Source organism: Schistocerca americana, chromosome 11 (genome assembly GCF_021461395.2).
Source record: "Schistocerca americana isolate TAMUIC-IGC-003095 chromosome 11, iqSchAmer2.1, whole genome shotgun sequence".
NCBI classification, from domain to species: domain Eukaryota; kingdom Metazoa; phylum Arthropoda; class Insecta; order Orthoptera; family Acrididae; genus Schistocerca; species Schistocerca americana.
The window spans coordinates 134,528,534-134,554,104 of NC_060129.1; the positions used below are offsets into that span (position 1 = coordinate 134,528,534).

At 44.2% G+C, this 25,571-nt stretch overlaps 1 protein-coding gene across 2 annotated transcripts in view; it reads right to left on the reverse strand.

The window, feature by feature from the left end:
* The window catches only part of LOC124554112 (ankyrin-1-like), a 78,103-nt gene that overhangs the window by 22,854 nt on the left and 29,678 nt on the right, over positions 1-25,571 (reverse strand). For both annotated transcript variants that reach the window (XM_047128179.1, XM_047128178.1), the window contains exon 2: positions 2,293-2,866. In XM_047128179.1, coding sequence (XP_046984135.1) covers positions 2,293-2,855 — 563 coding nt within the window. In that variant the 5' untranslated portion in view covers positions 2,856-2,866. The remainder of the gene's footprint in view (positions 1-2,292; positions 2,867-25,571) is intronic.

Here is a 25,571-nt window from a genome sequence, read left to right on the forward strand (position 1 = left end):
CATTGGCAAAAGACTAGTCCCCCATTCAAATCTCCAGGCGAGGAGGCACAACGGGGAGGTGACCATGGGAAAAGGGTTGAGTAACCAACAAAAGATAACGTTTGAATCGTGATGTGGAAAGTAAGGAATTTGTATATGGTTGGGAAGGTAGAAAATAAGGAAAGGGAAATGCTGAGGACGTATCTAGCTGTAGTGGGTGTCAGTGACGTGGAAAGGAAAGAAAAGAATTTCTGGTCACATGAGAATAGGGTAGTAGCAACAGCAGTAGGATTCAGTATCAATAGAAAGGCAGGGCAGAAAGCGAGTACAGATATTTTCTCGTGAGAATCGAAAGCAAACCAACAACATGCATAGTTCAGCTATACATGATGACGTCGCACGTTGAAGGTGAAGAGAGAGAAAAAGTATGAGGATACTGAACAGGTAATTTGGTACTATGTAATAGTCATGGAGGGATTGAAACGCAATCGTAGGGGGAAGGAGTAGAAGAAAGGGTTACACGAGAATATGTACTTGATCATAGGAATAGGAGAGAAGAAAGGCTAGTTAAGCTCTACAGTAAATTTATCCTAGTAATAGCTGGTATAGTCTATTCAAGAATCACTAGACGAGGGGGTATACTTGGAGAAGGACTGAAATATGGGAGGTTTAAAGTCACACTATATTATTGTCAGGCAAACATTTTGAAATCAGATACTGGACTGTAAAGCATACCCAGGAGTAGATATAGACTCATAACAATTTAGCAGTGATGAAGAGTAGGCTGAATTTTACGAGACTCGTCAGGAGCAATCGATGTACAGAGAAGTGGAATACAGTAGTACTAAGGAAAGAAGAGATGAGATTTATGTTCTCTGAGGCTACAGATACTGCAATAATAAGCAGCTCAATAGGTAGTTCAGTTGAAAAGGAATGGGTATCTTTAACAACGACAGTAACAGAAGTTGTAAAGAAAAATGTAGGTACAAAGAAGCTAACTGCGAAGAAACCATGGAAAATATAAGAAATCTTTCAGTTGATCAATCAACGAAAGAAATTCAAAAATATTCAGGAAAATTCAGTAATAGAAAAATATGTCACTTAAGGATGTAATGAATAGGAAGTGCAGAGAAGCTAAGGTGAAATGGCTGCACGAAAAATGTGAAGAAATCAAAGAAGAAATGATTCTTGGGACGACTGACGCAGCATATATAAAAGTCAAAGCACTCTTCCAGTGAATTAAAAGCAAGCGTGGTAACATTAAGAGCACAATGGGAATTCCAGTGTTAAATACAGAGGCGAGATCAGATAGTTGGAAAGAGTACACTGAAGGCCTCTCTGATTGGAACAACTTGTCCGATGGCGTGACAGAAGAACAAGCAGGAGTCGGTATGGAAAATATTGGTGATTAGAATCAGATTTTAAAAGTGCTTTGGAAAATTTAAGACCAAAGAAGGCATAAGGTATAGACAACATTCAATCAGAAGTTCTAAAATCATTGGAGGAGGTGGCAAAAGGTCTATTCTCACTGTTGTGTAGAATGTATGAGTCTAGCAATATACAATCTGACTTTGAGAGAAATATAATCATCACGATTTGGGAGACTGCAACAGCAGAGAAGCGTGAGAATTATCGCACAATCAGCTTAACAGCTCAAGCATCCCAGTTGCTAAGAAGGATAACACACAGGAGAATGGAAAAGAAAATTGAAGTTCCGTAACGTTCATAGGATTTGTGGTCCTGGCAAAAGCGTTGGGCAATATCAAATGTTGCAAGATGTTTGAAATTCTGAGAAAAATACGGGTAAGCCAGAGGAGAAGTCGAGTAATTTGCAATATGTACAAGAGGCAAGAAGGTAAAATAAAAGTTGAAGATCAAGAACGAAGCACTCGGGTTAGAAAGGGTGTCAGACAGAGATGTAATCTTTCGCCTCTACTGTTCAATCTATATACCGAGGAAGCGATGACGGAAATAATGGAAAGATTGAAGTGGAATTAAAAGTCATGGTGAAATGATATAAGATTTGCTGATGACTGATTCTCTCGGTGACAGTGAAGAAGAATTACAGGGTTTGCTGAATGGAATGAACAGTGTAATGAGTACAGAATATGGAATCAGAGTAAATCAAAGAAAGGCGAAATTGATAAGAAGCAGTAGAAGTGAAAACAGCGAGAGACTTAGCATCGTGACTGACGATCAGTAAGTAGATGACGTTAAGGTTCTATGCAACTTAGGCAGCAAAGAAACCCATGACGAACAAAGCAAGGACGACGTCAAATTCACACTAGCGCTGCCTAAAGGGATCGTGCTTACCTGGCTTCTGCTGGTGGCTCACGGAGTTGACGGATGACTTCGTTGACTTCTTGTGGACACTCGAGCACAGCGTCCGCCCAGCCCTGCGTGGCCATCACCTGCGGGTGGTTGTTTATGAAGGCGACGGCAGCCCTGGTGGCGTCCGGGCACGAGTGCCTCACTGCCCTGACGGCCGTCGCCGCTGCGGTCTCGACGGCCAACTGCGAGATCAGCTGCCGCTCGCAGGCAGCCTTCAGGGCCGACAAGCCGTATTTGTCGGCCGCCGAGAGCAGCTGGGCGGCCGTGTCGGGCAGCTGGGGGGCCTGCAGGGTATACGTGTAGGCCACCAGGAGCCTCAGCACCGGGCCCTCCACGTCGTCGATGCTCACCTGGCCGCAGCTGGCCTCCAGCATGTCGTGCGCGAGCATCGCTTCGAACACTGGGCTCGCAGCTGCCAACACGGCCCTGTGAGCCGCCACCCTCGTCTCGCCCGCCACCAACATCACCAGGGAGTCTTCACCCCCGTCTAGCAGGGCGGCCAGGGCCTCGGTTGTGTTGTTCTGAACCTCCGTAACTGCCGACATGGTGGGTGGTCCTGAAACACAGTGCCACTGAGCAGCCCTCACACTGCACCCTCAACACTTGTACGAGGCGCATGCATACCTGTATGAAACAACAGCTGTTAAAGTGTTGTACACCCTAAATCGATTGCAACGTCACCAGTTTCCTTCAAATGACAAGGGTCCGTACTGCTTCGTGATCACCTAAGGTTTGTAACTACCAGCGCAGTGCTACGATAGACTGCTTTCACCTTCTAAAAATGTTATCGTTCTCAGTCAAAAGATGGTTTATTTATGTCATAGCAAAAAAATTGGCAAAGCAACAAACTTCTTTCAGCCCTAAAGTTACAGGACTTATATTTAAATCCAAGCTCGTGGCACCTCTGAGAAAAATTTTCTTCCTCCTTATCTCAGGTTCCACAGATCCGTAACACCTCATCAGAAGCAATGTACATGTAATGCAGAAATCGGTTTCCTCGGTGAATGTCTCAGGTTAGGCACGATTAAACTTTACTGGCCGGCTCGACCGAGTGGTTCTAGGCGCTTCAATCTGGAACCGCGCGCCTGCTACGGTCGCAGGTTCGAATCCTGCCTCGGGTATGGATGTGTGTGACGTCCTTAGATTAGTTAGGTTTAAGTAGTTCTAGGTTCTATTAGACTGATGACCTCCGATGTTAAGTCCTATAGTGCTCAGAGCCATTTGAACCGTTCTGAACCACTGTAAGAGTCTAAATTCATTAGTAAGTTTAACTCTCCTTTTAACACATTGATATCTGTGTCTTCTTTCTTAAGAAAAAGATTCAGCGCCCACCTCCGTCGTAAACAATGCTGCATAATACAATAATACATCATGTCGCCATTTTATCCGAATGTTGCAAGCTATGGTGTACCCAGGTATTTCCAGGTTGAGCAGTTTAGGAATTAAACTCGGTGCCTCCACTTCCAGGACGTGTGTTGTGGAACTTTCGCAGAAATATATATTTATATCTCCTTTTGCCGTGGACGTGTTTGTATAGCATCTTTGCACCACAGAACGTTCAGATACTTATTAGATGACAGATACGTCATGGCTAAACCAAAGTAAGCTCCATCACAGCTCCGACAACACTTTTGACTCTGCTGGTCGTATGAGGGGGCAAACGATGGACTCAGTGAAATAGTTCCACACCCTACAGTGTAAACTGGTTTCCTAAATTCAGACAAGTGGGTTTCGCGAGAACGGCATCCACTTTTTTCGAAACGTGCCGACTTAGCACCTCCATTCCACCAGCGTAAGACGTCTGCCGGGCCGTTACAGTGCCAGGAGAGCGCCTGAGAATTCGTCCCAAGGCTTCTGTCACGCCAGCTCGACGTGGATGGAGACGCCGAGGCAGTGCTGTACAGAGCGTAGCGCCGGAGGTCAGCGCAGGGTCGCAGGCCAACACGTACACTGCAGGCTTCTGGAAGCCACCCGACCAACCCGAGTCTTCCTTTCTCATCCCTCGTTAGTTAATTGTGCACTTTTTTTCCGTTTTATATTGCTTTGTCGTTTTATATGCACTCAATGTTATAGGCTCAAAACTTTTGACACTGGCGTTGTAATCGCACAGTGAACGACTTTTCACTGTTGTTTACAGGTATTGTTACCGTATTTTCCTACATCCAAGTGGTGCTGCATGTCAATAAACGAAGTGGTAAATCTTTAATGTATCCCGAGATCAGTGGTGTAGTATTCTACTTTATTGTGACACACTCAATGCGACTGTAGTTTACACTGAGCTTTCGCAGATTCTTTCACTCAAACGGTTTTCTAGGTAATCACAAATTTGCCAAGATACTGAGCGGGATCGTGTCTGAATTATTAGTAGACAGAGAGCCATGGTCCCGATCACCTTCAGCATATTTTGGAGACACAATCTTCGTGCGAGTCTGCGCCATGTAACCGGCAGAGAAACGTGCGTGAAATGCAAGTAGTGGACTGGATATGCAGGGCGCGGCGGTGAGACACTCTGGGCTCACATTCGGGAGGACAGTGGTTCGACCACACACCGTGCAGTGGTCCGCAGCAGGTCTTCAGACAGAGGGTGAATCAGTGGATGTGGCTGCTTGTCATTTGTGTCTTCTGCACCGGTTTTCTGTTTGCTGTCCGCCCACACTGGTTTTTCTTCATGGAGTCTCAATAGGAGTGTCGTGGTGGTGCCCTAGGAGAGGCATGACCTTTAAGGTAGCCCTACCGGTCTTCATTACCGGATGTTCCACAAATTGCAACAGGTATTTAGCTGTCTGTGTGTCGTTTCCCAGGAAATCCATGAGGAAGTGGTCTCATTTCGTCCATCATTAAAGTTGTTTACAAGCTTTCCAATGAGTACGACGTGCATTAAACTACTTTTCAATATTTGTACGAGGGCAGTTCAATAAGTAATGCAACACACTTTTTTTCTGAAACAGGGGTTGTTTTATTCAGCATTGAAATACACCAGGTTATTCCCCAATCTTTTAGCTACACAACACTATTTTTCAACGTAATCTCCAATCAATACTACGGCCTTACGCCACCTTGAAATGAGGGCCTGTATGCCTGCACGGTACCATTCCACTGGTCGATGTCGGAGCCAACGTCGTACTGCATCAATAACTTCTTCTTTATCCGCGTAGTGCCTCCCACGGATTGCGTCCTTCATTGGGCCAAACATACGGAAATCCGACGGTGCGCCATCGGGGCTGTAGGGTGCATGAGGAAGAACAGTCCACTGAAGTTTTGTGAGCTCCTCTCGGGTGCAAAGACTTGTGTGAGGTCTTTCGTTGTCATGAAGAAGAAGTTCGTTCAGATTTTTGTGCCTACGAACACGCTGAAGTCGTTTCTTCAATTTCCGAAGAGTAGCACAATAGACTTCAGAGTTGATCGTTTGACCATGGGGAAGGACATCGAACAGAATAACCCCTTCAGCGTCCCAGAAGACTGTAACCATGACTTTACCGGCTGAGGGTATGGCTTTAAACTTTTTCTTGGTAGGGGAGTGGGTGTGGCGTCACTCCATTGATTGCCGTTTTGTTTCAGGTTCGAAGTGATGAACCCGTGTTTCATCGCCTGTAACAATCTTTGACAAGAAATTGTCACCCTCAGCCACATGACGAGCAAGCAATTCCGCACAGATGGTTCTCCTTTGCTCTTTATGGTGTTCGGTTAGACAACGAGGGACCCAGCGGGAACAAACCTTTGAATATCCCAACTGGTGAACAATTGTGACAGCACTACCAACAGAGATGTCAAGTTGAGCACTGAGTTGTTTGATGGTGATCCGTCGATCATCTCGAACGAGTGTGTTCGCACGCTCCGCCATTGCACGAGTCACAGCTGTGCACGGCCGGCCCCCACGCGGGAGATCAGACAGTCTTGCTTGACCTTGCGGCGATGATGACACACGCTTTGCCCAACGACTCACCGTGCTTTTGTCCACTGCCAGATCACCGTAGACATTCTGCAAGCGCCTATGAATATCTGAGATGCCCTGGTTTTCCGCCAAAAGAAACTCGATCACTGCCCGTTGTTTGCAACGCACATCCGTTACAGACGCCATTTTAACAGCTCCATACAGCGCTGCCACTTGTCTGAAGTCAATGGAACTATACGAGACGAGCGGGAAAATTTCCGGTTCTTTCAACCAAAATTGGCCGAGATAAAAAATGTGTTGCATTACTTATTGAACTGCCCTCGTATAACTTCCAGTGGTGGCGATGTTTTCTTCTACAGTGTAATTTCCGTGTGTGGGTCACACAAGTCAGAAACGATTTCACGTTGCCATCAATTTGGAATCTTTACAGTCGTCTCATTAGTATGAATTGCAGACTTCTTTATTCTTTTTCCATCCAAATTAGAAATTAATCAGCGAAAGCACTCGACGCCCTCTCGAAGGTTTTTTATTAATGAGAAAACATTTGACAGCTTTTGATATTAGTGTATCACTTTCTTCCACCCCTCAGAGGCGTTTTTGATGTGATGGGGCCTTCCACTGTGATTCCACGTGTCTGATGGCATCTGGTCTTTATCAACCAACTGGTCCAGAAATACGCAAATAATCGACGAAACTAGTTTTTCAGACAGTATTTTCTGAATAGACAGCCAACCATGATCCAATATTTCTAAGACAATATATCGTACTCTGTATAGTTTGTTAGATAACAATGTCTTTCTTCATTTTTCTTAAGAGGGGGACTTCTTTCCACGTCGTTGATTGAAATGAAAATTGCAACTCGTAATCTCTGGTTCAGGAAATAAATTTCCAGCTGAAGCAGGGTTCCATCCGAGCACACTTTTATTTGTTAAGTAATAGTAAATATTAGGACTATATAGTATGTCTCAAATAGTGAGATGCATTCTGACTCCTGACATGTACACAATTGTCTTTCATCATTCAAACCAACTGTTAGTGGTTAAATTATGCTCTGTGCAAAATTCTGCCAGACAGCTTCCCCTTTCATTCCCTTACTTCAGTTCTTTTCTCCCCAAACTTTTCTTCCACTTCGTATTCCGACTATCGATTTCGAGTGCCACATCACAAGTTTTCATCTCGCTTAACGATCTGACCAATTTCTTTTCTCTCAAAATGCATTTCCTTAATCTCTTCGTCATTTTCGGAACCAGTTGACGTGCAGGCCAGTACTTCTGTAACTGGTTTGGCTGTGTGTCTGTCCTGGCTGTGGTAGCGACTTCACTGTGCAGCTCAGATAGCAATAAGAACGGCCGAGAACGATATTAAACAAATTTCCAGTGACCTCACGGAGAAATCTAAGGAGGAGCTAGTCTCAAACACACGCATTTCTTGCTACCAGATGCTGAGACGAAGACAGGCATTGTGAAGAATCTAGCCACATCAAGTTCAAGGACGCAGATTACAATACATAAGCACAATCATCGTCCAACTGAGATAATTATAAACCTACGGGGCATTCGATCTGCAACGCTACACATTTTTCTCGGCCAATTTCTGTTGGAAAAATGAGAAATTTGTGAGACATCGTGGAATATTCCCGCTTCAGCCCCTACAGCTTCAGCTTCATGGAATTCCATCAGTTGGCAGCACCGTATGTAGCCTCCAAAATGGCGTCCGTAAAGGAGGTGCGACCCAAGCTGAGAGCGGTCACCGAGTTTCTTTCGGATGAAAACCAGAGCATCGGAGATGTTCATACCCGCTTGCAGAATGTCTGAGGCGATTTGGCAGTGAACAGAAGCACCGCGAGTCGTAGTGCGAGGTGTCTGTCATCGTCAGAAGGGCTTACTGGTGATCAACGCCTGGCCTAGCAGCGCCATCGTCGCAGCAAGGCTGTGCATATCTGGCCGACCTCCGCGTGTCGGTCAGCTGCAGACGGCTGTGACTCCTGCGATGTGGGGACGTGCTCTCATTCAAGGTGACCGGTGGATCACTCAGAGCTGAACAACCCGCATCTCGCACCTTCCGACTTCCGTCTGTTTGGTCCAACGAAGGATGCACTCTACGGCAAGCAGTACACGGATGACGGCAGGTCACTGATGCAGCAAGACGTGAGTGGCTGGTCAACTGTTTACTCACTCTGTCAGTTTTATCAGTTGAATGAAACAACCAGATGAAACTGGCCATGTCAGCTATATCAACACTTTTTCAACCACACTCTGGGTTTTCAATGTAGCTATTATTACGAATTGTCATCTTACATCGAAAGCGTAGCTTACCACGGAGCTGGGAGGAGAGCAGAATTTTGGTTCTCACGCTGGCACAGCTGATTTCCAGTGAATAACTTCAGTACTTTCGGAGATATAAATTTTTAGCTAAGGGACGACTGATGGATTCATCTATAGCATCAATTGAAACTACAACCAGAAGTACAGGTCCATAAGATCTAATTGTCTGGAATTTTCTTTCGTTTCATTACCACAGATTTCTGACTAAATAAAAAGTAGGCAGAAGTAAAGCTGTGAGTACCGGGCGTGAGTCGTGCTTCGGTAGCTCAGTTGGTAGAGTACTTGCCCGCGAAAGGCAAAGGTCCCGAGTTTGAGTCTCGGTCGGGCACACAGTTTTAATCTGCCAGGAAGTTTCAAATAAAAAGTAGTTTGGAAAATAATTATTTCATCGTGTTTTGGTTATTTAAGTGTTTTGCAGGGTCTGAGGAATGAAATGGCACATAATTCAAGGTCGTGGCTAGGTTCAATGAAGATAAAATAATCATGTTTTTCGTTCTAGTATGGATTAATTCACAATACGAAAGATGCAGCAAAATTCAATGTTAGATACAAACTGGAAGGCGCATAAAGAATCATGTATCATTGCCTATAATGAAGGTATTAAAGATAATTATAGATCATTCTCAAGTTGTGTTTTGTTTCATGGAAATTCCAATTAGTGACGATGGATATTGAAAACCGAGAAGAGACTTGGCCTTTATGTTTCAGTTAATGTGTTTATTGGAAATAATAAATGTATCATCAAGTATAAATGTGATTTGGACGTTTGGGAGACAGAACATGTATAAATAAACCTGAGATCACTGGTTTGCAAGTCGCTGAGCGAGTCCCTCGCCTGTCTTCCCTCAGGACACCTCTTCTGGTTTGTATCTAACATTGTGTTCTGCTGTATCCCTCCTATATTCAGAGTTAATCCATGCTAGATCTGAAGACTTATTTGCTTGTTCGACCTGCACTGAACATTGCCATGACCAATAATTTATCATTTTCCACGTTAAATGTTTCTAATCCTAACTCCAATATTAGGATTTCATTTTAAAAAATCACTTTAACCACCAAATGACGTTCACAGTTACGGCCATTAGTAGCAATGCGTGGCCCCATTTGACACATAACTTGTATCTAAAACACCTAGCTATATCTAGTCTCTATCCCGAGTTCTCCCCCCCCCTCCCCCATGAACCATTGACCTTGCCGTTGGTGGGGAGGCTTGCGTGCCTCAGCGATACAGATAGCCGTACCGTAGGTGCAACCACAATGGAGGGGTATCTGTTGAGAGGCCAGACAAACGTGTGGTTCCTGAAGAGGGGCAGCAGCCTTTTCAGTAGTTGCAGGGGCAACAGTCTGGATGATTGACTGATCTGGCCTTATGACGCTAACCAAAACGGCCATGTTGTTGTGGTACTGTGAACGGCTGAAAGCAAGGGAAACAACAGCTGTAATTTGTCCCGAGGGCATGCAGCTATACTGTATGGGTAAATGATGGCGTCCTCTTGGGTAAAATATTCCGGAGGTACAATAGCACCCCATTCGGATCTCCGGGAGGGAACGACTCGAGAGGACGGCGTTATCAGGAGAAAGAAAACTGGCGTTCTTCTACGGATCGGAGCGTAGAATGTCAGATCCCTTAATCGGGCAGGTAGGTTAGAACATTTAAAAAGGGAAATGGATAGGTTAAAGATATAGTGGGAATCCGTGAAGTTTGGTGGCAGGAGGAACAAGACTTTTGGTCAGGTGAATACTGGGTTATGAATACAAAATCAAATAGGGGTAATGCAGGAGTAGGTTTAATAATGAATAAAAAAAGGAGTGTTTGTAGAATACTACAAACAGCATAGTGGACGCATTATTGTGGCCAAGATAGACACGAAGTCCATGCCTACTAGCTCTGCACATGATGACGAAATTGATCAATTGTATGATGAGATCAAAAGAAATTATTCAGCTAGTGCAGGGAGACGAAAATTTAATAGTCATGGGTGACTGGAATTCGAGAGTAGGAAAAGAGAGAAGGAAACATAGCGGGTGAATATGGATTGGGGGTAAGAAATTAAAGAGGAATCCGTCTGGTAGAATTTTGCACAGAGCATAACTTAAACATAGCTAACACTTGGTTCAGGAATCATGAAAGAACGCTGTATACATGGAAGAACCCTGGAGATACTAAAAGGTTTCTGAAAGATTATATAATGGTAAGACAGAGATTTAGGAACCAGGCTTCAAATTGTAAGACATTTCCAGGGGCACATGTGGACTCTGATCTCAATCTATTGGTTATGAACTGTAGATTAAAACTGAAGAAACTGCAAAAGGGTGGGAATTTAAGGAGATGGGACCTGGATAAACTGAAAGAACCAGAGGTTGTACAGAGTTTCAGGGAGAGCATAAGGGAACAATTGACAAGAATGGGGGAAATAAATACAGTAGAAGAAGAATGGGTAGCTCTGAGGGATGAAGTAGTGAAGGCAGCAGAGGATCAAGTAGGTAAAAAGACGAGGTCTAGTAGAAATCCGTGGGTAACAGAAGAGATACTGAATTTGATTGATGAAAGGAGAAAATATAAAAATGCAGTAAATGAAGCAGGCAAAAAGGAATACAAACGTCTCAAAAATGAGATCGACAGGAAGCGCAAAATGGTTAAGCAGGGATGCCTAGAGGACAAATTTAAGGATGTAGAGGCTTATCTCACTAGGGTAAGATAGATACTGCCAACAAGAAAATTAAAGAGAGCTTCGGAGAAAAGAGCCACTTGTATGAATATCAAGAGCTCAGATGGAAAACCAGTTCTAAGCAAAGAAGGGAAAGCAGAAAGATGGAAGGAGTATATAGAGGGTCTATACAGGGGCGATGTTCTGGAGGAAAATATTATGGAAATGGAAGAGGATGTAGATGAAGCTGAAATGGGGGATATGATACTGCGTGAAGAGTTTGACAGAGCACTGTAAAACAAGGCCCTGGGAGTAGACAACATTCCATTAGAACTAATGACAGCCTTGGGAGAGCCATTCCGGACAAAACTCTACCATCTGGTGAGCAAGATGTATGAAACAGGCGAAATTCCCTCACACTTCAAGAAGAATATAATAATTCCAATCCCAAAGAAAGCAGGAGTTGACAGATGTGAAAATTACCGAACTATCAGTTTAATAAGTCACAGCTGCAAAATACTAACGAGAATTATTTACAGACGAATGGAAACACTGGTAGAACCGACCTCGGGGAAGATCAGTTTGGATTCCGTAGAAATGTTGGAATACGTGAGGCAATACTGACCCTCTGACTAATCTTAGAACAAAGATTAAGGAAAGGCAAACCTACGTTTCTAGCATTTGTAGATTTAGAGAAAGCTTTTGACAATGTTGAGTGGAATACTCTTTCAAATTCTGAAGGTGGCATGAGTAAAATACGGGGAGCGAAAGGCTATTTACAATTTGTATAGAAAGCAGATGGCAGTTGTAAGAGTCGAGGGTCATGAAAGGGAAGCAGTAGTTGGGAAGGGAGTGAGACAGGTTGTAGCCTCTCCCTGATGCTATTCTATCTGTATATTGACCAAGCAGTAAAGGAAACAAAAGAAAAGTTCGGCGTAGGCATTAATATCCATGGAGAAGAAATAAAAACTGTGAGGTTCGCCGATGACACTGTAATTCTGTCAGAGACAGCAAAGGACTTGGAAGAGCAGTTTAACGGAATGGACAGTGTCTGGAGAGGAGAATGTAAGTTGAACATCAACAGAAGCGGAAGGAGGATAACGGAATACAATCGAATTAAGTCGGGTGATGCTGAGGGAATTAGATTCGGAAATGAGATACTTAAAGTAGTAAAGGAGTTTTGCTATTTGGGAGCAGAATACCTGATGATGGACGAAGTAGAGAGGATATAAAATGTAGACTAGCAATAGCAAGGAAAGCGTTACTGAAGAAGAGAAATTTGTTAACATCGAGTATAGATTTAAGTGTCAGGAAGTCGTTTCTGAAAGTATTTGTATGGAGTGTAGCCACGTATGGAAGTGAAACGTGGGCGGTAAATAGACAAGAAGAGAATAGAAACTTTCGAAATGTGGTACTACAGAAGAATGCTGAAGATTAGATGGGTAGATCACATAACTAATGAGGAGGTATTGAATAGAATTGGGGAGAAGAGGAGTTTGTGGCACAACTTGACTAGAAGAAGGGATCGGTTGGTAGGACATGTTCTGAGGCATCAAGGGATCACCAATTTAGTACTGGAGGGCAGTGTGGAGGGTAAAAATGGTAGAGGGAGACCAAGAGATGAATACACTAAGCAGATTCAGAAGGATGTGGGTTGCAGTAAGTACTGGGAGATGAAGCTTGCACAGGATAGGGTAGCATCGAGAGCTGCATCAAACCAGTCTCAGGACTGAAGACCACAACAACAACAACCTGATTCCCTTCGGGGCTGCATTTTCAGCAAAACAGAAATATGTATTTTTCTATTTTTTTCTGACTAAGAAAGCAGATTCCTGTTTTCAGAATATCCTTCATTCCCCTTTTCACCCCCTTCCGGTTTGAAATTTGGGGCACTGCCTTCGTAGACGACGCGTACAGTGTAAGGTCCGCACCCCCTGGAGACTTCGAGTTCCTCACCTTATCTGACCTGACCCCGTCTAGCAGGGAAGAGGCCAGGAGCGTCCCACACAGCACATCCTACAGCGACTCTTGTTCGCGGTCGGTGTAGCAGTGTCCGCAGTCTGTGGTTAGCGTCCCAGGTTCGATTCCCGACAGAGTCGCTAATTCCTTATCTCGGAGTCTGGGTGTTTGCGCCGCCCCCATAACTTCAGCTCATCTCCACCGCCGAGCAGATCGGCCGAGTCGCGTGAAACGGGACGGCTTTCTCCTACCGGCCGAGCAACCCCGGGTGCAAATCTCCCGGCCTACACCGCCACCTCAGTCCGTTTCCATGGCTCCGCAGCTCAGTCGGTAAAAACTAAACCCTTGTAGGACCACTCTAATGTGTATGTGTGTGTGTCCGCGCCAATCGGCAATCAACTTTTACGATATCTATACCGGAACGCAAAATTTATACAATTACTGTTGTCCAATTAATTACGCCAACGTGTCAACTTCTGTATCATTTTAACAGGCTGAAGGAAACGTTTTTCTGCCTGAAAACTTCCTGTGGTCTACACATTTTTTACGCCCCCAATGTTTTCCGACTCAGGGTCAAACATTGCTTTCAAACGATATGAACCACACAAAATGCATCGCCATGAATGTAACTGTATACCCTCATGCGCATAACCGTAATACGTTACAGTGCTCTTTTCCAACACACTTGTCGTGTATCAATCAAATCTAAACCTAAAGCACCACAAAATTAATATCGTGATGGGGCATGTAGTGAAACTAAGTAACCACCTACAGATCCACACCTGAGACGACTTTGCGGAATGTGGTGGTGGGTACTTTGTTCACCGAGGCCGTTCTTCGCTGCGCCGTGACGTCAGTATCGCTGCTCTCCCCCTCCCCCCCCCCCCCCCCCTGCTGTGCTCGCAGCAGCCGGTTTCCACCAACCTCGCCGCGTGACGTCACCCGCTGACCCTGGACTGGCGACCCGCAGTTGTCTGCACTGCGCGGACGCCCGCTTCTCGCCCACAAACCGCTGTTCCGCAGCGCCAGCGCGTCTCCTCGAAGCTTCCAGGCTTGCAGCGAAATGACGACGACGAGAACAATCGAGAAACTGCGGCCAACACAGACGCCTTACCGAGGATCACCCTACCCACGCGCCATTCGCGAGCGCAACAGGAGTGAAAAGACAATATCAAGAGAAATCTTGTCGAGATCAGTATTTTAGTTGGCACCAAAGCCCGCTTTGATACTATCCGAAACCGACAGGGTTCCCCCTCCATTGATAATTATTGCAGTATTACATCGGCTGCATTCTGGGGCACGGATGGACCAGAAATACGAGGGTATTTTACTCAGTCAGCACGTACTCCAAACTGTTACCTATTTCATCGTCAACACTGTCATAGTTCGGCTTCTTAACGTACAATAACATCTGTTTCGTAAAAAAGCATTTCTGAGGGAACCCGTAATTCTCTCTCGTTTCTGTTCTGCCACTTAATAGCAAGCTGAATCTATCCTACCTACATGACCTGTATAAAAGTCAAAGCCGCATGTCCCTGCCTTGTGGTATCACCAAAACAACGAGCACAATCGTTCGTTCTGAGATTAAACTGAGCACATAGAATAGTCGCCCAGAACAAGGTTGCAACCCTCATTTTTACAGAAGTTGGGTTTTGCATGGAAAAAGGTTATTAACAGTAACTGGCGCAAGGTAGGGATACTGGAACTGTCTACCAATTCTTTTGTTGGCGCCAGATTACCAAGTTTGCGTTGCACAGAACGAGGGTGTATCAATACGCAAGATGGCGGACACAGCAAGTACCGGTACACTTATTACGGTCAGTGCTCAAAAACCGGTCACCTCTATACAACATGACTGTAGAGGTCTGGTCTCTTGAGTATGGAACTGTAGCGTGTCTGCCGATTCATGTGCTTTGCATCGTCCGCCATGTTGTAGTTTGGCAAACATATTTCCATCGGTCTGAAGGTGATAAAGAATTGCGGACCCATTTCTTGTTTTGAACTTGATGTCAACATGTGATGTAATAGCCAGATGTGGGAGCGAACTCCGGAAGTATTTTCTTTTCGTGTTCTAGTGACATTTCCTAGCAGCCATGTTGCAGTTTGACAAGAAACGAAATACGAGCACCTGCGGCTGGCACGATGTAACAGCAGAAAGTTCAACATCGAGGAATTACAAAGATCACTGTCAGGAACACACGAACAGAGGCAAACTGTGTAAACAACGTGTCAGTGGGTGGCGTTACGTGAAGTGTAAACGACTCACGGCTGCTGGAAAACAATACACTACTGGCCATTAAAATTCCTACACAAAGAAGAAATGCAGATGATAAACGGGTATTCATTGGACAAATATATTATACTAGAACTGACATGTGCTTATGTTTTCCTGAGGAATCAGTACCCAGAACAACCGCCTGTGGCCGTAATAAGGGCCTTGATACGCCTGGGCATTGAGTCAAACAGAGCTTGGATGGTGTGTACAGGTACAACTGCCCATGCAGCTTCAACACGATACCACAGTTCATCGAGAGTAGTGACTGGCGTATTGTAACAGGCCAGTTGCTCGGCCACCAATGACCAGACGTTTTCAGTTGGTGAGATATCTGGAGAATGTGCTGGCCAGGGCAGCAGTGAACATTTTCTGTATCCAGAAAGGCCCGTACAGGACCTGTAACATGGGGTCGTGCAGTATCCTGCTGAAATGTAGGGTTTCGCGTGGATCGAATGAAGGGTAGAGCCACTGGTCATAACACATCTGAAATGTAACGTCCACTATTCAAGGTGCCGTCAATGCGAACACGAGGTGACCGAGACGTGTAACAAATGGCACCCCATACCATCACGCCGGGTGATACGACAGTACGGCGATGACCAATACACGCTTCCAATGTGCGTTCACCGCGATGTCGGCAAACATGGATGCGACCATCGTGATGCCGAAACAGAACCTGGATTCATCCGAAAAATGACGTTTTGCCATTCGTGCACCCAGGTTCGTCGTTGAGTACACCATCGCAGGCGCTCCTCTCTGTGGATGCAGCGTCAAAGGTAACCGCAGCCACGATCTCCGAGCTGATAATCCATGCTGCTGCAAACGTCGTACTGTTCGTGCAGGTGGTCGTTGTCTTGCAGACGTCCCCATCTGTTGACTGAGGGATCGAGACGTGGCTGCACGACCCGTTACAGCCGTGCGGATAAGATGGCTGTCACCTCGACTGCTAGTGATACGAGGCCGTTTGGAGCCAGCACGGCGTTCTGTATTACCCTCCTGAACCCACCGATTCCATTTTCTGCTAACAGTCATTGGATCTCTACCAACGCGAGCAACAATGTCGCGATACGATAAACCGCAATCGCGATAGGCTACAATCCGACCTTTATCAAAGTCGGAAACGTGATGTTACGCATTTCTCCTCCTTACATGAGGCATCACAACAACGTTTCGCCAGGCAACGCCGGTCAACTGCTGTTTGTGGATGAGAAATCGGTTGGAAACTTTCCTCATGTCAGCACGTTGTAGGTGTCGCCATCGGCACCAACCTTGTGTGAATGCTCTGGAAAGCTTATAATTTGCATATTACAGCATCTTCTTCCTGTCTGTTAAATTTCGCGTCTGTAGCACGTCATCTTCGTGGTGTAGCAATTTTAATGGCCAGCAGTGTACAGAAGTATCAAAGAAGGGGTGTTAATAGTGGCAAAGTCACCAGATGAGGTATGTAGAGCAAGATTATTTCTCAAGTACTTTTTTTAATCTACATGTGACCCTTACAAGTGCTTGTTAGTCAAATAACGAGGTCAGTACACTTGTTTCATTGTAACTTTGTCTTTCGCAGTATAAACCTGTGTGCAACAGAATGTTTCCTTCTTCCTGAAAAAGGAAATTAGTTTTGTCTGTTACAATCTTGTTCTGGGCGGCTATTTAATTGTAATACTAGTCTCTACTTTGCCGCACTTTATACTGAATTCAAGGTATTACTACCGGCAACAACTGCAAAATAAAGCTTACTCACTTCACAGAACAGTACGTATGTCACTGGATACGCGATGTTCTGTGGCTGCAGGTCCGAGCGCATTTAGACGAGCCTCGAAATAAAACGCGACGCTGTCTTCAGCTTTAGGAATGACTTCGACAGCTCAGGGACATTACACAGCTGAGTGTAGCTGGCGTCAACATGACAGCGACTACATTCTTAGACACAAATCCTACGCATTAGATCGCATGCATTACGACAATACTCACACACACACACACGCACACACAATCAGCATTAATAAACTAATTATACAACAGGCTACACAAATGAAGTAGTGGTCGGTATGTTTTCGAAAGTACGAGTATCGTGGAAGTCTGTGGTGATTTGATGTATTTAACTTGTTGACCTGTATTGCCAATGAAGGCAGATCTAATTACATGGCGATGTCTTTCGAACGACGTGATCTCTTCCTCTCGCAAGGCACACACGGCCAGCTACCGTATTCCTGTCGCGCGCATTATTCTCAGCTCACTGAGCAATGTGTTGTGTCGCCTATCAACTGTTTACTTTTCTCAGCAACAACCGTTTTATTCGCGAATCGCATTTTGTCCGTTTGCAAGCCGTAAGTCAGTAACCAGTATACGGCGTGTGCGTCTCGTATTGCCCGACGGCTACGCTCGTCATTATTTTAATACTCCTCAGATGAAGGAAAGGAATAAAATTCTTTGTTAAGTTTCCATTCCAGTCGCTCAGTGTTAAAAATACGATGGGTTATGGGATTCAATCACAATTCCAACAGCATTGGCGGTTTATTTTTGTGTGAATTGTTAATCTTTTCTCATTCGATGAAGCATCACTATTTGTGAGTAACAGTCACATTTCTCTTGTTGACCGGTTTAAGTGTACTTCTTGCCAAAACACACTATAATTTTAGCATTCATTTTTGGAACAGCTACTCTGAAAGAATTCTGAAAGAGTGTCTCATTAAACAAGTAATTGGCGACCAGAGAGCTCAATAGCTTACCAAGAACCTCATTGTGTCGATTTGTGGTGTAGTTCAATTCTTTTATCTTGGCGGCTCGCGCATGCCCGCCCAGACGCGGAAGATTGGTGCTTTGCCAGTTGCACGCACCAAGAGAAGCAGCGCCATAGTACAGTATAGTTCGCAAACTTACGTTTAGGGGGGAGCGCGCAGTTCACGAAGTAAAGCCACCAAGGCTGCTACAGAGACGTGCTGCCCGCATTCCGCGCTGTGCGCGATTTTGTCATCACTGCACTGCTCGCCTGTGCAGACACATGGTGTTCCCACTGCTTCGACAAACTTATTCGATTTCACATAAACTATCTGGCCCAAAAATTTGATTTTAACACATCTGATACTTTCCCCCCCATAAATGACTTAATTTTGTTTCGATGTTCAACGCAGTTATTGTGCAGCATTAAGTGTAGTAAACCATTGCACGAAATTTTGAAGAGTTTGCAGAGGTAAAAGTCCATAGCGTATACTTTCCATATGGTCGATTTTAGTTGCCACTAGAAATTTCAGATAATTACATTCAACGAATGAAATTCATGAAGACACTTCGATATTGTTTTTAAATAAAGAAAACATTAAACACCGCACAAGGTTTGAACTCAGAACCTTTTGCTTAGCAGCCAAGCACCTTCACCATTACGCTAACGCAGCTCGTCATTCAACATAATTCCTGGAGGACTTTAAAGTATCACGCAAAATACCGACAAACACTGTTGGTATGACTATGAATTATTCACGTTTCGTCGAAGTACAATAGGAAATAGCCGGCCCTGGTTGCCAAGCGGTTATAGGCGCTACAGCCTGGAACCGCGCCACCACTACGGTCGCAGGTTCGAATCCCGCCTCAGGCATGGATGTGCGTGATGTCCCTAGGTTAGTTAGGTTTAAGTAGTTCTAAGTTCTAGGGGACTGACGACCTCAGAAGTTAAGACCCATAGTGCTCAGAGCCATTTGAACCATTTTTGTAATTACTGAAAAAAATGTGAAGTCACTTTAAAGCAAAGTCAACAGTTAGCAAGCTACTAAAGCTACCTTAAGATTTAATTGAAACAAAAATAGCTCTTTTAAGCAATGACAGAGCTATATCTAAATTTCACTATCGTTTATGACGAACATACTTCGTCGATGAACTTTGATTCTGATACGACATTCTACATCTAGCAGTACAAAATGAGTCCTGAGCTGGAGTGCGATCCAAAAATAAAAAGAACAGCTACCTCCGGCCACTTTACGGTGTGTGGCGGAGGGTACTTGGGGCAGGAAGGCCATTCTGCGCTCCGTCGCCACGTCAGCCTCGCTGCCGCACACTCCTCTCCCACACAGCAACAGGTACTTTTTTTCCGCGGGTGTGGCCGCACTGCGCCAGCTGCCCGGGGAAGTCCCGGCCTCTGTGGAGCCTGGGCTGGCCGCTCCCCGGTGGCAGACCGCTCTCTCTCTCTCTCTCTCTCTCTCTCTCTCTCGCAGTGGCTGTGTGTCTCCTCAGTGTTTCAGCCTTTCAGCCGGAGTATTTGCCTCCGCGCCTATCAGCGACGCGTCAACCACACCCGCGTATTCTGGCTGTTGCGACGTTTACGCCCCACATGAGGTTGCCAACGTGGAAGCTTCACTATTGCCAGCTGAGGTATCCGCCCACGCCTTACGGCACAAATTTCAACATGTGTAGATACGCAAGCTTCATCCATCGTGCTTCACAAAACTAAAGTATCAGCAAGTTTTACAACAGTACAAGCAACCAGGCAGTGGTAACGATTCACTTTAGGTTATCTCCTTTATACAGAACATGTGCAAGCGTAACATCTGACAGTAACGAAAAACTTACGAAATCGCCATTTATTCTGATTTTTTTTCCGATATACAAGTTGTTAGGGCTTGACAAACATATCCCTATATATAACGGTAGGTTCGTGTAGATGGGAAACAGTTTTACATTTATTGGGTAATGTATTCAAATTTCGCGAAGCCGGACACACGGCCGCTGTTTGCGAAACACGAAAATTTGGGCCGGTTCTGAACTCTAACCCGAATGCCGCACAAACTTCCACAGCTCACGTCAATCCGGGTTCGTAAAACGCGAAACCATTTGGTAATGTTTACCACAGCTGTAATCGTGAGAAGAGTGTGTCTGCATCTCTCAAGGGCGCTGAAGTGTGATCCGGAGATGGAATTAACACGTACACTGCAAACATGGAGTTGAATTTATTTCAGAACTACGTATCACTGTATTTCGATTTAGAATCTCGTTGAGTACACTGGAATATGCAATTGGAATTATCGTGCATTGACGGAGACTAATGGGTTACGATTTCCCACAATACTGTTGTCACGGCGTAAATACGAGACTGGAGCTATGGCTTGGCCCACTTTAAAAGTATGCTCTCTTCTTCATAAGCGGTAGGATTAGCTTACGTTTTGTTTTGCAAAGACGCAGTTGTATTTCTTGCACGAAAGGACGCTTCTAGGGGAACCTGTAGTTTTCTTTCATTTCTATTCCGAGCTCAGCAGGTAACTGCACATTCCTGTCTTCTAGTATCACGAGATCTCAAAACGACGTCGTCCTTATGTGTAAAACACAGCCGGTATCGGTGATTTCGAAATTTGTCTGTGCCCGTACCTCTTCAAACTGATGTCCGAATGTAACTACCAAAACCAGGTATCACGTTTTTGTGAAAAAGCTAACGCACTCCAGAGAACAAGACGGGCTGCATGCCGTGCAGACAAATATGGCCGCCGATATGCGGCAGTCTGTGTCGGCAGCCTTTAGTGCGCACCGCGAATACGGCACGACGCTGCTTTCAGCTGTAGGGACAATCTGTGTGTGTCTCACGCCGCCCAGCACGGCGTGTGGAGCAGCCACCAACGACGCTCTTAAAGCCCAACTCCAGAAAATAAGCTGCTTATGTATCAGCAGTAATGAACAGGAGATGACGTTATTATAACATTTTCAACATTTCGCGGCCCTGTCAGAAGCTGTATAAATATTAATTTGAAATTAACAACAGCCTCAGTTGCAATGTTTACGTAGATTTACCTAGGTTTCAGTTGGGACAACCCAACCTTCTTCAGAATAAAAGGAACTACGATTTGTCCATACAGGGCAACGTCAGAAACTAAAAACTATAATAGAGAAATACGTCGCCACATTGTAATAACTTACCCGGGAAACAGCCACGGCCCCACTCCGCGACCGCTGTACGGCAGCAACGGACGTTGTACTGGTACTGTCCACAGCCTCGAGAGCGCATGCGCGACAGTGTGTGTTGACACTCGTACCAACGTGTACTCCTGAACTTAAAATTATATGAACAACTAGGTGCGGCTAACGAAATTGACGTACACGTTGTCCAGTAAGGAGCACAGACAAAGCGACTGTCTTAACATTTGTAATAATTTGTTGGACGTCAAAAGTGAAGGGACCAATGCGTTTACTATTTTAAGCCAACCTAGCATATTTGAGCTAAACATCGAACTTGACCGCTTGGGGATAACTACGTGTTTGAAATACCGGATGATCCCAGCTATTGGGCGAAACGGGAGTGCTAAAACATGTTGATTACTCCCTACGATTATGGCGGATGGAATAACGGTTTGTGATATTCGCTATTTTTTTACTTCATTAAAACAGCAAATACGTGTAGTTAACACTTTCAGCCAGAAGGCAAATACTTGTTTATAAATAATGATTAATGTATAATGAGGCGTCGCATGGCGACGGTGGAATTTTCTAAATAATGTAATTCGTCGTCTTTGGGCGGCAATATAAACAGAAAAGTACGGATAGATATGCGATCCTTCACTATTTGATCGCTGGAGAACAAATGAAGCCTTGAGCGCAAAAGACTTTTACTGTTTTTCTCGAGTAAGACGGACGCAGATTTGTGGTAGTCTGATCTAATTTTTACTAAATGTATATAAACGTGTTATGTCTAAGTTTGAGTGAAGTGTAAGAAGAACTGTTAAAACTTATCGTGACGACGCACGGGTGACTCAAAAGGACAATGGCTATATAAAAGAGCGCTCAATGGACATGATATGGACATAAAAATCAACCGTCATTGTTGTATTAAGCTTAAGGTACGATATATGTTTTAGTTATAATAAATATTTGTTCTGGTAATACTGAATCATTTAGCAGTGCTCATTTCTATTATCTCCTCAGTATTATTTTCATTTTAATTATGCATTTTGCTAATATTACAGACACCAAGATCAGCAGTCCAATGTGCGTGTTACATTGATAAAAAGAAAACTGTTTTATCGTCTTCTTGCATCAGCTTTAATATTGAATTTCCCTTTTGTGTGATGTTACAGTTGTTTTTGCGCCCTTAAGAACTTTCTGGTCCCTTAGGAAATTGTTTTGTCATAACAATAACTTCACAACCGGGTATGATCGTATCTACTATCATGAAGTAATTAGAAAGACGATAACGCAATTTCTTAATCAATAGCACGCTAGTTGTGACTGCTTCAAGCCACGCGAAACTGCAAGTAAAAACTATTCACATCTCATAATGCAATATTTTATGACAATGGTCAATCCATGATTATTACGCCAATTGTGATTGATAAAACAGTAAGTTAAATCTCAATTTCCAACTTTCCATTGAATAACAACATCACTTCTATTTTGTAACATCACAGGTTGAACATCTTCAAAAAAGTTTTTGCTTCGCACCTGCAGCTGGTCGTTAAGAAGGTTATTTTTTGTCATGTAGTACGTGAACTTCGCAATGCAAGAGCTGAGTATTATTCGGAGGGTTGACTGCGTGAGCCGTTTGCACCAAGTGTTCGGCGAATGTCGAACCACGCTTGCCATCCGCAATTTAAGTAGGGATAGGCTCCTTCCTTACATCTCGTTATTAAGGCTCTTCCTGTTTGGCCGATGTAAAATTTCGGACAATTGTCACATGCAATCTTGTAAACTCCGGATAATGACAATTTAGGCTTTTTCAAAGTGTGAATCAGGTTCTTCTGCAGCCTACTATTAGTAGGCAAAATTGTCTGGAACCCCGGGTTCTTTAGAAGACGCCCTAATTAATATGAAACTTTACCTATGAAGGGACTGACTTCCAGCACGATAACCTAACGTGGAACTTTTAGTCCCATTATTATCTACTTTCCTGTCTTAGAGCCGTCTCTTCATTTCAAGCTCGTAACCGTTATTTCGGGCTGTTGTTTCAAGGGTTGCCAGTTCGTGTTCCAAGGCTTCTGCGGATAGGGGAATGGATATCGCTCTATGTATACTAGAACGAGAAAGTGCCATTTTATGCGCCAGCGGGTGTGCAGAATCGGCAGGTATGACATTCTCAGAAAACTTATGCTTCCTGGAGATGAAGATGTCACATTCTATGTGATCATCGACTATAGATAACTTAAGATCTACAACGTCATACTGGGTGACTCGTTTTCAAGAGTAAAAATTTTCTCGTGGAGATCGTTGAACAGTACAAGTATCTGAGCTATGTCTTCTTGGGATGAGTCAATTACCAAGAGAATATCATCCATGTATCTCGGCATACAACTTTATTTTCTCCGCCATCTATATATTACTAACAAAAAATTGAGATTCTATCGTATCCATGAATATATCGGAAAGAATCCCTGCTAGAGGGCTACCCAATGCTAACCCGTACAGTTGTGAGTATATTTTGTCATTAAAAGAAAAGTAATTGTATTTCAAAACAAGGCGCGGGAGGTTCATGAGCACATCAATTTCAATATCTGACAATTTCTTATGGAAGTATAAGTCCGATCTACAGGTACGTTGGTACCGAGGCTGGAAACCTCAAAGGGAGCCAGCTCGGATGTGGCATGGCAGATTACGTTATTCAGTTCATTTACCATTCGACAGAGTTTCTGGAAGTAATTTTTCTGGAGAGCGAAGTTGTCCTTAATTTTGTAATGTAAACAGATAGCCAGCTTGTGGTACGTACTATTTGTACTGTCCACGATCGGACGTATCGCATGGAAGTTTTTGTGAACTTTGAATTGTCTCGTTAGTCTGGGAGGCTTCGGGTTCATATTCAGGAGTCATTTCTTTAGAAACACTCCTATTAATTTATTAGTGTTCTGCAAACCTGTTCTTATCTCTTTATGTAACGCTTGAGTAGGATCTGATTCGATGGAAGTAATGCCATTTTGATCGAAAAAATGGCTGTTTTATCTATGTATTCCGCTTTGGAAGCTATAATTAACGAGTTCCCGTTATCGGCTTTCGTAATTAGGGCGCTATTATTCTCCAGTTTACGATTAATACTTTTCACGGTTCTATAACGTAATGCATTGATTGAGCGACAGATCATTTTCTAAGATTTTACAGGATTAGCCAAACCGCGTTTGAACATTCTTTGGCGTTTTGGTACACTCCAAACCTAATTTAAGGCCTACTATGAAGTTGTCTACCACGTGTGGTTCTTTAATCGCAGGTGCGATATTGAATTTCAGCGCTTTGGACAGTAACTGCGTATTAGCTGTTGAAAACATTATAGAAGTTTTATTAATAACACGTTCACAGAACGTGGGTGTGAAACCTGTATTATTGGAACATCCTTCTTGGTTACCTCTGATAACACCCTTGGACAAATTTGACAGTTTTTTCGCATGCCTTGCAGCGTGTTTCTTCTTTCTGTTTGGCAATGACATCAGTGGCCTGTGCCCAAAAATCATCTATTTGATAATCGGAAGACTTCGAATAGTGCATCAATATTTCAAGATACAACAAATAAGCTTTCTCGTTTAATTAATCTCTCTTTGTATGCAATTCCACAACCACAATTCTGTTATTGAGGATCTGAGCTATGAATTTCTTTTTGAAAGTAGGCGATTTGTAATATAATTTTCCTATATAATTGCGAGTACTAGCGTGGCCATTTCATTTATTAACAAGTGTAAACATAATAACGTGACCCCGAAGTTTGTCAGCGGATATTCCATGCCGCAAAACACAATCTTTCTTTCCGTTGAACGGACAGCACGGCTCTTATCAGAGACCCATCTGAGAAGAAATTCGCATGTTCTAGGTCAAAATGCGAGTAGATTTTTGTTTTGTAGAACATCTTCACATCCCCCCCCCTTGGCGCCCCCCCCCCCCCTCCACTCCAGAGACAAAACGCGACGTTGTTGAGGCGGTAACGAACGGAAGAATTTCGAAACACTGACTACTAGCAGGAAAGAGAGGTGGTGAGCCCTACACAGCGTATCCCAGACCCAGTCGTGTTCACGGTCAGTGCAGCAGTGTCCGCAGTCCGTGGTTAGCGTCCCAGGTTCGATTCCAGGCCGAGTCGCTGATTACCTTCTCTCGGTGTTTGCGTCGCCCCCGTAACTTCGGGTCATCTCCACCGCCGAGCAGATCGGCCAAGCTGAAGGAAACGTACTTCTGCCTGAAAACTTCCTGTGGCGTACACATTTTTTACGCGCCAATGTTTTCCG